This window comes from Trachemys scripta, chromosome 1, assembly GCF_013100865.1.
Source record: "Trachemys scripta elegans isolate TJP31775 chromosome 1, CAS_Tse_1.0, whole genome shotgun sequence".
In the NCBI taxonomy this organism is placed as follows: Eukaryota; Metazoa; Chordata; order Testudines; family Emydidae; genus Trachemys; species Trachemys scripta.
Window position 1 is genome coordinate 99,080,325 of NC_048298.1, and position 15,692 is coordinate 99,096,016.

The following is a 15,692-nucleotide window of genomic DNA, read 5'->3' on the forward strand; positions in this document are numbered from 1 at the left end:
TTCAATCCTTGAGGGGGCCACTGAGGGATCTGGGACAAAATCAGTACTTGGTCCTGCTAGTGAAGGCAGGGGGCTGGACTCAATGACCTTTCAAGGTCCCTTCCAGTTCTAGGAGATAGGATATCTCCACTGTGTGGCGTCAGGCAGTTTGCTTAAATTCCTTGTCGGTTTCCCCATCTGTCAAATGAGGATAATGGTTGTTTACATATCTCACAGCCACTTTGTGAGGATTAATGTTCATAAAATGCTGTGAAGTTATAAAGAATATTAATATAGGATGTGAATTTGCAGGGTGAAAGCACATAGATAATTATCTATGAAATGTATATTTTTACAGTATTAGTAATGTAATGCGCTTGAAGTTTATTGGTCCGCTGTTAGCTGTTAATGTGCTTACTGATCATATTAGTTTTGCTGCGCTGAACATGTTCAGGTAGTTGTGCTTTAATATTTAGTCCACTGTTTGTACTGTATTTCCACTTACAATTGAAACTGTCGTATTTAACCACGAGATGGCGCTCCTGCTCTTTATCATTCAGTCTGCAGCTTTTACTCAACAACAGGGTTTCTTAAAGGTGACTTGAAAAGGAAATATATTGGGCTTGGTGTTGTCTAGCCTAGAACAGACTATGGTGACGTAGGAACTAATCAAATGGACAGGAGAGTAAAGAGACTGAATTGAGTGATGGAGAGTGGGAAGGATTTTTGGCCAGACTTTAAAACTCTGGCTGGTGTTTTGCTTCGTTAGAAAACCCATCTCTGCTACCTTGTTTTCAAGAGATTGTTTTGTCATATATACTATGTAGGTATATAAATACACACTACTTTTTTTCAGCGGTGTTTTGTCTTTTATTCAAAAGCTTTTCAGAATCTCTACATTTAAGAGAAAAATCTTAAGCTACCCTAGATGGGCACATGTCCAAACTGAGCTGCTGCCTTATCATTTTTAGCTGTATTCCTCATCCCTTCCCACCCTGTTTCTCTCCACTGTTTGTCACCTCATTTGGATTATCACATGTGGAGCAGCTAGAGCACACAAAATAGTAGTGATTAAAAAAAGGAAAATATTGGTAGCAAATCCAGTCAGGAAGCTGTTCCTAATACCCAACCCTGTTTTGTAGAGGTGGTAATGTCAAGTCACATAGAAATTAAATATTTTTTAAAATCGTTTTGGTGGAATGGGAATCTCTGCCGTTCATGTCATATGCCAGATATCTGATTCTCCGGGATTGTATGACGTTGTTGTATTCCTAAATAAAACACATGCCTACTAATAGCAGCTTTGCAATCTGTAGCATTTCCATATCGGTATTTTTGGAGATTGCTTGCTGTGCAGACCATAACTATTCCTCAGCCATACAACTATAGAAGCCACCCTTTCATCAGTATGTTCAAATGATTCCCTGGAAGGTCTGAAATTTATCAGATTTTTCTAATGGCAAACCTCATAAGTCAGATTGAAAGCGATCAAATAGCATATGAGTCAAACCATCAACAGCTTTAAAATGTCACAGGCAGGACAGCTGGACTTGTTTGATTGCTAAGGAATGGGGTGCTAACACTGTGACAAGTGTTGTCTTAAAAGGGGCAGAAAAGGTCAGATTTAATAGAAAATAAAAATTAGTCCGAGGGAGTTAATAGATACATAAAAATCTGGTGGGATGGTTCAATTGTTTTTTAACTTGATATAGTATTACCGTAAAGTACTAAATTACTTTTACAAATCTCAGCCAACTAAAAATATATGCATTAATCTGCAACTGTTTTTATTAGCGCTAACATTTTTTTTTTGCATAGTACTGAGGAACTGATGACATATTTGCTGCTGTTAAATTTTCAGTCCAGCTTTTAAATATATACACTGGGCTTCTAGAGAACTGGAACACAATTGTGCATTTTAAATGTGTTTGAATCTTGCACACTACAATGTACAAATAAATCCTTATAACATTTAACTTGGGTGGTTTTACTTTTAGCAAAACATACCAGTCTCCTGCCCTTTGCAAGCCACATTTGCTGTCAGATATAGCATCTGGTGTAAGCCCCTTCTCATCCTGCACATTATGAAATCTGATAGCCAGAGTAACTAGTGGCAAGAGATAAAAACAGCTAACAGATCAAACAGTTCCCCAGTAACGAATGACCTTAGCAGTAGATTGGCAATCACGTTTGAGGACTCAGAGACCCACCAATGGATTAGCTCTGAAGCCTTTTCTGTATCAGATTTCTAGATCATAAGTTGATCCTCCAGCCGTTCTAAAAATCTCATGTTACAGGCATAGCTGAATCGCCTTTCTGTCCCCAGAAAGGTGTTACTTTAGAAAAAGGTATAGTTCCTTTAATGATAAACTAAACTGAGGTTTCAGGAAAGTATGAATTTCATTGTGGGGAGACTAAAATGCATTATTTAATGTAATAATGAAGCATTTCTAACACAAGCACGGATTTGTGATTGCTGGATTGCAGTGTAATAAGAGAAACTTAGTTGGAAACAGTAATATCAGGCACACAATGAAGTTTTATGAGTATTGTTCTATTTTAAAAAAAGAAAATTTCAGTTTACCAGCATTAGGTTTCTGTTCTTCTTGAAACATGCCATGTATTTGAGCATGTCAGTTTTCATTTACCATGTTGGTGCCCTTCATTGTTAGGTTGCTTTACAGTATAGCTGATGTTTTATAAGTTTTCATGATTGTCTTTTCTTAGTACTATCATGAGAGAAATACAACAACAAAAAATGAATGAGCTTGCAAGGAAAAGATCTCTCTTGTGTGGATACGTGCCAGAAATGAAAGATTGTTTCTCTGCTTGTATAGTTACAGCTTTATTCCGAAGCCAGTGTTGCCCTCTTGCAACTGAATAATCCCAAGGGTTTCCAAGAACTGAGCAAGCAAGCTAAGAAGAACATGACTATAGATGGAAAAGAATTGACACTTAATCCTGCTTATTTACTGTGGGATCTCAGTGCCATCAGTCAGGTAGGTAAATTTCACCAACCAATGTAAAGACTATAGTGTCAGAAGTTTCAAGGAGTAAGATTAAATAAATACAGTTAAGGAACAAGAATTTCTTCCAAAATTATAGGATTGTTAGGAATCTGCTATTCCTGCCATATAAAAAAATAACTCTCCAATCTTGAAATCTGGAAAGAAGAGTTTGGAGGGAGAGGAGCTTAATCAAATTGTCTTTTAGGACCACTGAGTCAAAAATATTTGACCTTCTGTACACACTTTGATAAAATTGTCTGCAAACTAGTCAGATTATTTTAATTTGACAAAAGTGTCATGTCTCAGTAGATACTGACTTTCAGATAAGCACTTTATTTTTCATGATGGGAAAAAGACTTAGTTAAAATAACACATTTTGTTTGCTCCTCATGGCATTTCTTTTTTTATAATAATACACATGCTGTTAGTAGTCTCATCTAAAAGTTTTCAAAAAAATTTTTTTTTGGCCCTTTTTACTTAACTAGAAGATTTCAGTAAAAGAGAACTGTCTTCTGCTGTGGAACAAATGACAGCCCATTTTTATCAAAATTATATTAAATGAAGTGGGGAAACTTCTATTTTCAAAGTAAGATTTAAAAAAAAAAAAAAAAAAACCTTGTCAGTTTCTTTCTTTCAAAGCCTTTTTATATTATAGTAAAATACTAAATATATGTATGTGTATGTATATAATATACATACACGCACACACACACAAAGCAAATGCATATATTTTATTATAAAGTCTTGTCATATGCTGTAACCAGTCAACAACTTAATCATATAATTAAAATTGAATACTTCTGTGAGCTTGCTGACTTTTGCTTGGCTTATGGGAATTGTTCATATTTTCTCGCTATAATGCAGAACCTTAACTCAGACTTCACTTCCTCACGGAACAATAATGCATTATTCCAGTCGCTGATGTGTGGATGTCTGAGGCATGTATATTGGTGTTGCTGAGGTGGGAGTTAAGATTTTGAGCTATAGTGTGATTAAGGAGAATGAGATGTGTATATATATAGTGTTGTTGGAGATGTATAGGACTTATTTATGGGGGTTAGAGTCTGCATTGAAAGTGGTAGTCATTCAAATTAAGATACATTAAAGAGGGATACCTTAACTGGACATTTCTTATAAGAGTGACGTAGATGGGGATTTCCCTTAAGGAGTGTTAACTGTCTTCTAACAAAGGTTTTTAGTTGGTTTGTTTTTTGAGGGGGATTAAATATGTTGTGATAGTGACTTCACAATGTGACCTACCTAACAAATTTAAAAATGAGGCTTCAGTCTGAGTGTAGTCTTTTAAACAAGAAAATACTGAAATATTTGAGTTTATCTGATGGTTGATGAGACCTGTGTGCCACTTCTGTTCAATAAAATATTTTTGTTGGGAGGTTTTAACATAGAAGAACTCAGGATTTTTAAAAAGTTGGTTTTTATAAAATGTGTATTGCACAAGGGAATTCAAGCAAATCATTAGGATGACAAATATTTATAATAGTATACAATACAATAGAATCAAAAGACACAACTATTAAAAATGCCTTTTATGCATTAATGTCATGAAGCATAAAAGAATGAAATACAATGTGGCTTTGAGTCAATCCACCACAGGAGGGAGTGTGAGATCAGGAAAATAATATATCTAATCATAAGCCAGGAAGATAGGGTAGTATCTCTCTGGGACCTTGAAGAAAGTGGAGCCAGATTACTCAAATAACTGTCTGCCCCCATTATCATCCATTGACATACTGGCGATACCTAGTAGTCAACAGTATAAAGACAGCTGATGTCAATATATTTTTGTGAAACCAGACAGTTTGTAAAGGAATAATGGTATTTTTCATTATACTTACCGTTTACGAGCCAAGGCCCTTGTCCTGTATCACACTGACGCACGCATGTGCTTAACCTTCTCACTGTAAGTTATCCCACTGACTTCACTGAGACTACGTGCAGTGCCTCATTTAAGCACGTGCATAAACCTTTGTAGGAATGGGGTCGTAACTCTCTAATTAAGTCTAAATATAGGTCTAATTCTTTTCATAGTCTAAACAGGATGAAGATATTTCAGCCAGCCGTTTTGAAGATAATGAAGAGCTGAGATATTCCCTCCGATCAATAGAGAGGCATGCCCCTTGGGTTAGACACATTTTCATCATCACTAATGGGCAGATTCCATCCTGGCTTAATCTGGATAACCCTCGGATAACTATAGTAACACATCAGGTAAAACTCTCTAAAGGATTCCATAGTGATTTTAAGAAGCACCTTTTTCTCTAAGTAAAGTTTGCCTTTTATTGCAAAGGTAGAAGGAACCATGTTAATTCCTCCCCACCTTACCCCCCGTTTTATTAAAACATATTACATTTTATATTTCACTTTGTTGCTTCACAAGACAACTGAAGGTATATCAAACCTTCAACTTACTCTTTGTTTTCAAAGAGCCAGAGGCTTCAGCTAAATTGTGTCTGTCTCTAATACCCTTATGAAGTCTGTTTATAAAAAAATTGAGGGAAAGTAAATGCTGTTCGAATCTTAATCCATAAAGAATTTCTTAGAGCCAGTGGAAAGCCAATAAACTTGTATTAAGACAGGATAGACTAGAATTATTGTTACTGGAAATAATAAATAGCTGAAAAGCTATATTAGTTGTGTCTTTTAAAACTGGCTTAAAAAAATTCCTTCAACTCTACTAAACAATTAAACAGCAACAGAAAAATCACTGGCTTTTAGTTAAATAATTCTGGAGTATTTGGTATTTCGGCATGCTCAAACTCTGAGCAATATGGGAGTCTTTCCATTGGCTTCAGTTGGCTTTGGATCAGGTACAAATAATGCTGGTCTGCCAGTTATGATAGAGCAAAAAAAGACAGTTTAAGCTTGAAATTTGTATGTTCGTTAGCTATATGGAGAGATGGTGGTAAATTTACTACTTCTCTACCGTCTCCCTATTTATTTCCTCTATCCTTGTGTCTCTTTCTCCCATCTCTTTACTTTTCTTGTCTACATTCATTTTACATTGAATAGATAAAAAGCACTGTCTGATGTACCTGATAGGTGTTTTTTTAACACAGATGTAAACTAAGTAATTTATTTTATCTTATTTTTTGGGGGGGACAGGACATATTTCAGAATTTGAGTCACTTGCCTACCTTTAGTTCCCCAGCCATTGAAAGTCACATTCATCGTATTGCTGGCCTTTCCCAGAAGTTCATTTACCTAAATGATGATGTTATGTTTGGGAAGGATGTATGGCCTGATGATTTTTACAGTCACTCTAAGGGTCAGAAGGTAAGTCACCATGCAACAAGCGTAATCAGAAATAGTTCAGAAACTTTTTCTGCACTAATGTGATATAAATTGAAGAAATTATAATATGAAAGGAAAGGAGGACTAAAAATATTCTTAAAAATTAGACATTTGGTAGCAGGGATTTGAAAATAAAGTGTTTTCCATACCTTTGAATGCTTGTATAATATAGGTGTCACGCTTACAGTGCTAGCGGCACCTTTGTCCCATTTTGGGTCTCTGAGTGCACTCCCTCAGCTATCGGACGTCATATCTTTACCTCACGGAGGCACAGTGCATGGCAAACCAGGGGGTGACTGTACAGCTCACTAGCTTGCTGCGCACTAACTGGCTATGTGGATCCTGCCACCATGCACTAAAAGTTCCGTAGTGCACTTTGACCTACTGCTTGAAACAGCAATAGGTCAGAGTGCACTGTGGAACTTTTTAGTGCGGTTGCAGGGTATGTGTGGTAGGCTAGTAAACTGTATATTCACACCATGGCTTGTCGTGCACTAAGTGTCCGTGTGGTCAAGCCCTTACACTATCATTGCAGCGAATAGCAATAGTCAAAGTGTTACTGTAAAGAGGGCACATGAGATTTTTTCCATTGTATTATCTAATCCTTGTCAGAGCAGGTCTTTATGAGATTGAGGTTAAAAAACACTGATGGCTATTTAAATCCTGCCTTTGCTAGTGCTCCCACCATTGTACCAATGGTAGTGTTGCACCAGTAGGAGTGCTTTCTCAAAGTCTGGTGTGGATGGGCCTCACACCACCATAAAATCATAAACCATGGCATATTTTGTGGTTAGTAAGAAGGCATCAAGGCATAGTGGGAATTACAGGAGTTTGGGGTGATTAAAAACTATTGCTGTTGACTAGCAGAAAAATCCAACTGCTTCAGTAAGTTTTAATATAGGTAAATAGTCACATATTCAGCTGAGTCCTCTAATGAGAGCTGTCATACAATTCTTCATTTTATTACTGTTTTATCAAGTCTCATGATGACGTGGAGTCAAATGAAGTTTTCTTTCATGAAATCTGATCAGTAGTTGTTACAACTGGGTTTAGATGTGGGAGTGGGAAGGTCTGAAAAAAAAGTGCTTCATTTTTAATGCTTTGTAAACTAAACATGTTTTGTTCTACATTGTGTCATGTCAGAAATTCTTGGAAACATTTAACTCCTAGATTATCAAATGCTTAATGTATGTTCTACATCTGTTTGTCACATGCATGACTAATAGGCAGCACCTGGAAACTTTTGGGTCAGCTGACAAATGAACTGAAGTCAGTTATTTTAGACTTCTTTTTTATCTTCTAAACACTGTTTAACCTTTATATAAATATTGCCTGTGGGGATGAATCCAGGGCCGAGAGTCTTTGAACATGTAAAGCACTATGCGTAGATAACTGTTAAGTCTGCTTATTTGACCGAAAAACAGATTGTAATATTATTTCTTCTAGGTTTACTTGACTTGGCCCGTGCCAAACTGTGCTGAAGGATGTCCTGGCTCATGGATTAAAGATGGTTACTGCGATAAGGCCTGTAATAATTCAGCATGTGATTGGGATGGAGGGGATTGCATTGGTAAGAGAATTTAGAAACTAATTAATTGACCTATTTTCTTACAAAAATTCTGTTGCTGGTGGATTATCCTGTGTATATGAACAATTCCCCTGTAATAGAAAATAAATTGGTCTTTCTTACAGATATAAAGATAAATTTCATTATGTGGGAAATAACTGATGCTGCAAATTACAGTATTGAGCAGTACACAGGGAAATCTTGCTCTGTGTATTGGATCTAACTAGATGAGATGGAGGGTTTTTTGAGCCTTAATGTCTATTAGCTCTGCAGCTCTGATGGTAGTAAAATGTTGGTTTTACTCATGAACAAAGCACACATCACTCAGAAGATATATTGGGAAAAGAGGTATAGCAGTAACTAGATATCAATTTCAGAATCATTCTTCTGACCAGAATCATACTAAGGGAAGATTGAGGATTAATAATGGCATTTTACATACTTTTGACAGCTTTGTATTCTCTCTAATATCACGGATTCAGTATTATATAGTTGGGTTTTAAATTAAAATTGGACTTTAGGTATGAATGGTTTGCCAGAGTATTTAATACAAAGTTTACTTTGTGAGATTAGTAATTTTTAAAATTTTAAATGCTCTGTCATTCATTCCCTTTGCTAAGGAGATTATCCACACTCACTTCTCTATCAAATTTCTCCTGATGTTTTAAAAACCTGTTCCAGAGCATGCTCTGGCTAGATTCTAGACCACCTCCTCAAGCGTGGTTCTGATGAATTTTTGTGTTCAACCCACATCCATATTGTGGATACTTACTGTCCAGAGTGAAGCTAGCAGATGGTCATGTCTTGACATGGTGAACCTTGAGGGTCTAACTAGAACATGCTCTATCTTGACATCCATTTCCCCACATTTAAACATCCTAACTTTCTCCAGATGTGAACACTGAAGAACATTATTTCCCCTTCCACTTCTCTTTCTGTCAGATATTTAGTTTTATGAGGGTGATTTTATGTTTTTCATAGATTTATATAAGGCTAGAAAGGACCACTATGATCATCTAGTCTGACTTCCTGCATAAAACATAGGGTACAGAATTTCACTTGTAAGTCTTGCAATGGAGGGAATTGGTCTTCTCTGCTATATAAGTGAGTACTATTAAGTACAAGAGCTTTGGGTGCATTTTCTTAAAAGGGAAATCTTGTTTTTAAGCTTTGGGCCATAAATGTATACACAGGATTAGAATGCAGATGAATGTTTTTCCCTCTATATTTTAAAATAATTCTAGATGCTCTTGTTGCAGGGTTTCTCAAAAGTCCTGTCAGTGTTTTAGTGTTTTAAAATGTAATTTTATTCTAAAAAATTATTCTATAAAAAAATGGCATCTTTTCATTCTTCTGACTATTTCCTATGAATATTAAGAGTTTTTCTTTGAGTTCTGGTCCCTATGTATATTCCCCATGTGGGTATGCATGAGCGCCATGCTCCTGAGTCTGGAGATTCTTAATAAGCATTGTCCATTGACTCACACATGCACAATAGCCTTCCTTGTGCTCCAGAGTGAGGTTGTAAAAGGCAGTGCAGGCCCATGCCTTTCTTGATCCTTCTTACCACTACATGGCCTGAGTTGGAACCCTCTGTGTGCACAGATTTCTCCAGCTTCTTTCTTATAAGCCTGTAAATATATAAAAACTATTTACAGTATCTTTAGTAGAGTTAGTGTTATATAGTATAGTTAGAATAGCTTAATTTTTCCCCTTTAGGGGAATCGCTTCCCTCAGTCTGGAACTATGCCCAGAGTACCAGTGTTTAAAAATTGTGTCTCTTGCTCCTTCTCTTTGAGCAATGACCGCCAACACTGTCTCTGCTGTTTGGGTGAGATGCATCTCTCTACAAAGTGCAGCATTTGCCGCTTGTTTCCCCTGTGAACTTGTGAAGCTCATGGGCTTACGGAGAAGGCCATAAGACCTCACGCTGATCTAGGCTAAGGAACCCCCCCATCCCCCTCCGAACATTGTCCCTGACTGACAAGCAGCCCTGTGAGTGTGAGCTTGGGAGTGGAGCCTGGAGCTGCCAAGCACAAGGAATCATCAGCCAGGGCTTTGTAGGAGAGTAAAGGGCACTCATGGATACAAGGACAGATCCCCGTGCACATCTCTTCTTAAGGGAGGAGACCCTCTCCTTGACTTGTCTGGGTCGGGTGAGCCTTTGCACACAGATTCTAAGGCTCAGGACCACTTAAGACCCCCAGGCAGGAGGGTATAGCACAGAAGAAAAAGGATTCGTCAGTCCCATTGTTGGCTCCAACTCCTAAACATAAAGACTGGCATTCTCCAGCTCCATCTCAGAATGTTGGACCTGACTCTTTGGCGGTACCTGCCCACCCTTGGGAGGACAGTCCACCCCAACATTTCGGGACACTATCGTTCCCGACTGCAGGAATGCCCCAAACATTGGGATGTGCGGACACTTAAGTCTTGCTAGAGGATATTGTCCTCTCTTAGCCGTAGCCCTCTCTCCTCTCAGGCCTGATTCTTGTGTGAGACATTGCCACAGCAGAGAATGAAACTATTTTGGTAACATAGGAACCCTCTCTGCTCCAATCCTCAGGCAAAAGTGTTCATCCTTCGGTACCGACAGCCCTACCAGTAGAACAAGAACAGGTCTCTGACTTGGATGAGTCAAATGCTCTGGCCAGTCCTTCATCTCCTTGCAGAGGGATGAGTCCTGACAGGGAGTGGAGGAAATCCAGATGCCCTACTCCCAGATATAACTTGCCCAGGGACTGCTGGTATCTGATGCTGTGGGGTCCGCTCAAGCTGTTGATCCCTCATATTGGCCCTACTGGGGCCTGCATGGTAAATGTCCCAGAAACTGTCCATGAGTCCTACAGCACCTCTCCCTCATGGCATCTGCTGGATCTGTTAGAGTAGTAGTAGGAGAAAACTGAGCAGGATTCACAGTACCACCAGGGATCTCATTCTCGTCTCGGACTAACTGATCACTCCATTTTCACCGAACAACCATAAGCACTACCAGGAGCTATTGCAGAGGATAGCAGATGACTTTTAGATCCCACTGGAGGAAGTCAAGATTCCCAACACCGTCTCCTTGATGTTCTGCAACCAACAGGTCCAAGCAAAGTGGTGCTCCTGGAAAATGAGGTTATCATGGAGCCAGACACCGTGGCCTGGCATACCCTATCCTCCTGCACCTCTACACATAAAAGAGCTGAGAGGCACTATTTTGTCCCAGCCAAAGGAGCTGAATTTCTTTTCATGCAACCAGTGTCCAACTTGCTGGTGGTTCAGGCAGCCATGTAAAGAGTAAAGTCACAATACCCTTCAACTGGCAAGAACTCAAAGAGGTTGGACCTTTTGGGAAGTAAGGGTATTCATTTCTATGAGCCTGCAATTCCGTATCGCTAACTATCAGGCTTTAACAAAATACGATTTTAACAACTGATCTAGGCTGGCAGACTTTAAGGACAGAATTCCCCTCAAGGACAGAGCTCAGTTTCAATCCTTCATCAGGGAAGGCAAGCTAGTAACAAAAACACCCTTACAAGCTGCAATGGATGTAGCGGACACAGCATCTACAGGGCTAGCCACTGGTGTCGTTATGAGGTGTGAGTCTTGGCTTCACTCTTTGGGGTTCTCCAGAGAGGATTTACTGTTTGCATCAAACTTGCTCAGCAAGAAAACTGATGAGTCTCTACACTCACTGAAAGACTCTAGATTGACCCTCCGCTCCCTGAGAATTTACACCCTGGTGCCAAAAAGAAAAAACTACAGACAGATATATAGGCAAAGACCATCCCCTCCACAAACATTCTACCACCAGCACCCAGCTGAGCCTCTGCGCAAGCAACAATGTTCAGAGACCTCAATTTTCAGGACCCTTTACTGCCATGACCTCCACCCATTCCCACTTACCTGCTAAAGGAGCTACTTTTGATGCCTCGGTCAACAATTGCTTACTTTTATTGACGCCAACCACTTCTATTTCCCCTCCACCCCACAAATCTTTGGGGGAGTCTTTCTCTTTTTGCCCACAATAGGGGTTCTGTCTTGATAGACAGGTGGGTTCTAGAAATCACTAACCATGGTTACTCCATCGAATTTCTCTCTCTCTCACGTGCTGTCCCCACCACCTCCACAAACACCCAATCCCTCTCCAGGGACCACTCTCATGAGGAGATTCTTTGCCAGGACGCAGACTCTTTTCCATCGCAGGGCAATAGAACAAGTACTATCTCAGTGTCCAGCGAAAGAGTTCTATTCCCCATACTTCATAGTCTACAAAAGATGTTGCTAGTGATGTGTGAGAAAGAAAGAGTCCAGCTTGACTCTCAGTTCCCAGGCTGTTTGTGCAGTACTGGTACTTACAAGAAGAAAAAAAGTGCTTACTTGTGAATTGAGGAAACTGTATCTGGAAATCCATGATACAAAAAACATGGAACACCACAATAGCAAGCCACTTTGCAGCACAGAACTGTACTTTAAGAATATTTACTAAATAATTTTGCTCCTGTAGGATGTACAGTGACAACTGATCTCAAGCAACCAGCAAGGGAGTAGCAAAAATCAGTTGCTTACCATAAATTTGTCTTTATTTAAAATTTGGACAAATATATTTTGGTAATCTTACCAAATTGGTCTTCTTAAGACCAGGGGTTTCCTATTCAAAATAGGGTTAACATAGGATAGATTTCATAGTAGCTTATAGAGGAAGAGTTAGCAATCAGCTAATGTTAATATTTGTTGTTCGTATGTAAGAGTCTACTTTTTTTTCAAACTAATTTTAACAAATGAGGTTTAAACTAGTAGCAGAGAGTAATCCATGTCAGAAGTAAGGGTTTTAATGGATGTTTTCCCCCCACATCCCTACCCTTCTTTAGGGAACAGCGGAGGTAGTCGTTACGTTGCTGGTGGTGGTGGAGGTGGAGGAGCAGGGAATGGCCCACCCTGGCAATTTGGTGCTGGAATCAGCGGAGTCTCTTATTGTAACCAGGGCTGTGCCAATTCCTGGCTCGCAGATAAATTCTGTGACCAGGCATGCAATGTCCTCTCATGTGGATTTGATGCTGGTGATTGTGGGCAAGGTATGTAAAGAACATAATTGACGGTCTTTATGTGAGAATTCTTCAGAACTGTATGTTACTGTTTTGTAGTTATTGCTTGTGGAGTCCCATGTTAAAGACACATTGCAGAGTTGAGGAAAAAGAGCTGTGAGTGTATTACCAGCTTGGGAAAATGTGTATGGATGGTTGTTTCATGAACCAATTCAAACTCGAAAGTGTGTTTTGGGCTGATTTTATTTTTTCTTGAGCAGTTATTTATTAAGTATGGACAGTGAGTTTGGTGCTGTACAGAACACAGAGTATCAAGGTCTTTGCCTCTCAAGAAGCTTACGTTTTAAATTAGAAAAATTCAACACCGAGACACAAGCACCATGTAGCCAGATATGTAGGCCTAATTTCAGTGAGGCATTTAGAGACGCTTACCTCTGAACTAGTATTGAAAGGCTTCACAGTATATTTTAAGGAATCATTTGAAGGAAGAGAAAATGTCAGGGACACTAGGAGAGGGAGGGAATTACAAGTATAAGGGATGGCATGGAAAAGAATGTGAAGATGAGAAAGGGAACAAAATACAAAAAGGGCTTGGGAGGAGTGCAGGCAGTACAAAGAAATGAAAGCACAGAGATGTTGGTAGTGTGAAGCTATGCAGAGTCTTAAACGTTCATGTAAGAAATTAGAATTTGATGACCAGAGGAAACTAATGGACCGGTTCAAAGAGGGGAGTGACATGGTCATAGTATCTCTGAGCTGTGGTCAAGTGTAGGTAGTCTCTTGGTCTATCCAAGGCCGGGAACAAGTGTCTTGATGTTTTTAGTCTTTTGGCCTCGAGATGAAAACCTTGTCTTTGCTTCTGGGACCTTGAAGTGAAAAAAAATTCTCAAAGTTAAGTGGAAGATGTTAGCAGCTTTTTATGTAGGTGGGAGGGGCTGAGCTGAGATGCAGAGAAGCCGAAAAGGTTTTTGTTGTAGGAATAGAGCAGAAAGGACAAAAGCATCAGAGGTTGATGAGAGCTTGAATGTGGGGCGTGGAGAAAGTGAGAGAGTACAGTAAGACACCAACATAGCGTACTAGGAGGATGACAAACTTGTCAGCAGTGATGGAGATGATTAGGGAGGAAGGAAGAAGTTCATTTTGGCCATGTTGATTTTTGAGTTTTCTAGTCAAGATATGATAAAGTAGTATAGTCCATCTAAACAAACATGAAACTCCATTAGAATGTGGTGAAAGCAAAATTTGAGGATATCCGTTATGTAGTTTAAAATAAGAGGGAAAGTGGTAATGGGCCACAAAAATGCTGAAGGTGGAAATTGAAAGTCTGATGATCACAGCTTTAGAGTCGCCACTGGAATGAATTGCAAGTTTATAAATCTTAATATGTTATAAGATGATGATCCATTATTAGGATAAATGAATGCGAAAAATTGGCAGTTACTGTAGTTATCATTTTTCAGCTCACTCTTCTGATATTCTGATTATTGCTTAAAACAGGGGATTGAAGAAAAGTGACAGGGTGATAAATTATTAATTTTGTTTTTCCAGATCACTTTGACGAGTTGTACAAGGTGACTCTCCAGCAGAATCAAACCCATTATATTATTCCAAAAGGTGAATACCTGCCCTATTTCAGCTTTGCTGAAATAGCCAAGAAGGGAATTGAGGGTGCCTATAGCGATAATCCAATTATACGTCATGCTTCTGTTGCCAACAAGTGGAAGACTATCCACCTGGTAATGCATAGTGGAATGAATGCAACTGTGATCTATTTTAATCTTACATTTCAAGATAAAAATGATGAAGAGTTTAAAATGCAGATAGCTGTTGAGGTTGATACCAGAGAGGAACTGAAATTGAACACAACTTCCACCCAGAAATCAGACATTTTCATTAAAATTACACCTTCAGTATCAGAAGCTGAAATGATATTTGAGGATATTCCTGAAGAAGAACGTTTTCCAAGAATCAGGAAACGTCCAAATAACACACAGGAGAGTTTTCTTGAAGATGTGGTAATGCCACCAGTAAATGTGTCTTTCCTCCCTGAAGATGTTCAGCTCGCTCTTTGGAACCTGGATTTAAAGCTAGAAAATGGTGATATCACTCATAAAGGCTATAATCTATCAAAGGCTGCTCTTCTGAGCTCTTTCCAAATGTTATCTACAATGACAAAAACTAAGATGATGCCAGGCATGGAAAGGAAAGATATCTATGATGATGTAAAAGAACAAAAGAACCTTACCAGTTGGCACAAGCCTTATAAAGATTTAATTGGTGGCAAAATAGAAGCTGCAACAAAAAAACATGAAGCAGTTCCTTCAAAGTCAGTAGCTATAAAGAGTACTGTTGTGGCAATGAAGGTGAACAGTCAGTTTCCTCTAAAATCAATTTCTGAATCCATGCCTGTAATCCAGAACATCGGAAATAAAAATGGATCTCGAGAGAAAATACTGAATGCACTCATACCAAAAGAAACCCATAAGTCGAAAGATGTTGGAAATGTGGGGACTGAGGAAGAGAAAAAGGGGGAAATGGAAATAAATAACCGGCATGCCAACATAGTTACAGCAGGCAGCAAAGTGTTGCCAGGAAGGAAACTGCAATATTACACTGGAAGTGATCAAGGCTTTTTGCCATGGGAAAAAAATAAGTATTTCCAAGATCTTCTTGATGTGAGTATCCTAACTGCATAACACAGAATATATCACTTCAGAAAATTTGTCATCTTTGCTTTATGCATGATTTAATGGAACACGGTTAAGGTGAAAATCATAGTGAAACATTCTTTGCTTA

The 15,692-nt window shown here is 38.8% G+C and overlaps 1 protein-coding gene across 2 annotated transcripts in view; it reads left to right on the top strand.

The window, feature by feature from the left end:
• Nucleotides 1-15,692, top strand: part of GNPTAB (N-acetylglucosamine-1-phosphate transferase subunits alpha and beta) — a 68,816-nt gene that overhangs the window by 28,723 nt on the left and 24,401 nt on the right. For both annotated transcript variants that reach the window (XM_034778848.1, XM_034778856.1), the window contains exons 8-13: nucleotides 2,817-2,978; nucleotides 5,037-5,216; nucleotides 6,111-6,281; nucleotides 7,746-7,869; nucleotides 12,723-12,926; nucleotides 14,445-15,571. In XM_034778848.1, coding sequence (XP_034634739.1) covers nucleotides 2,817-2,978; nucleotides 5,037-5,216; nucleotides 6,111-6,281; nucleotides 7,746-7,869; nucleotides 12,723-12,926; nucleotides 14,445-15,571 — 1,968 coding nt within the window. The remainder of the gene's footprint in view (nucleotides 1-2,816; nucleotides 2,979-5,036; nucleotides 5,217-6,110; nucleotides 6,282-7,745; nucleotides 7,870-12,722; nucleotides 12,927-14,444; nucleotides 15,572-15,692) is intronic.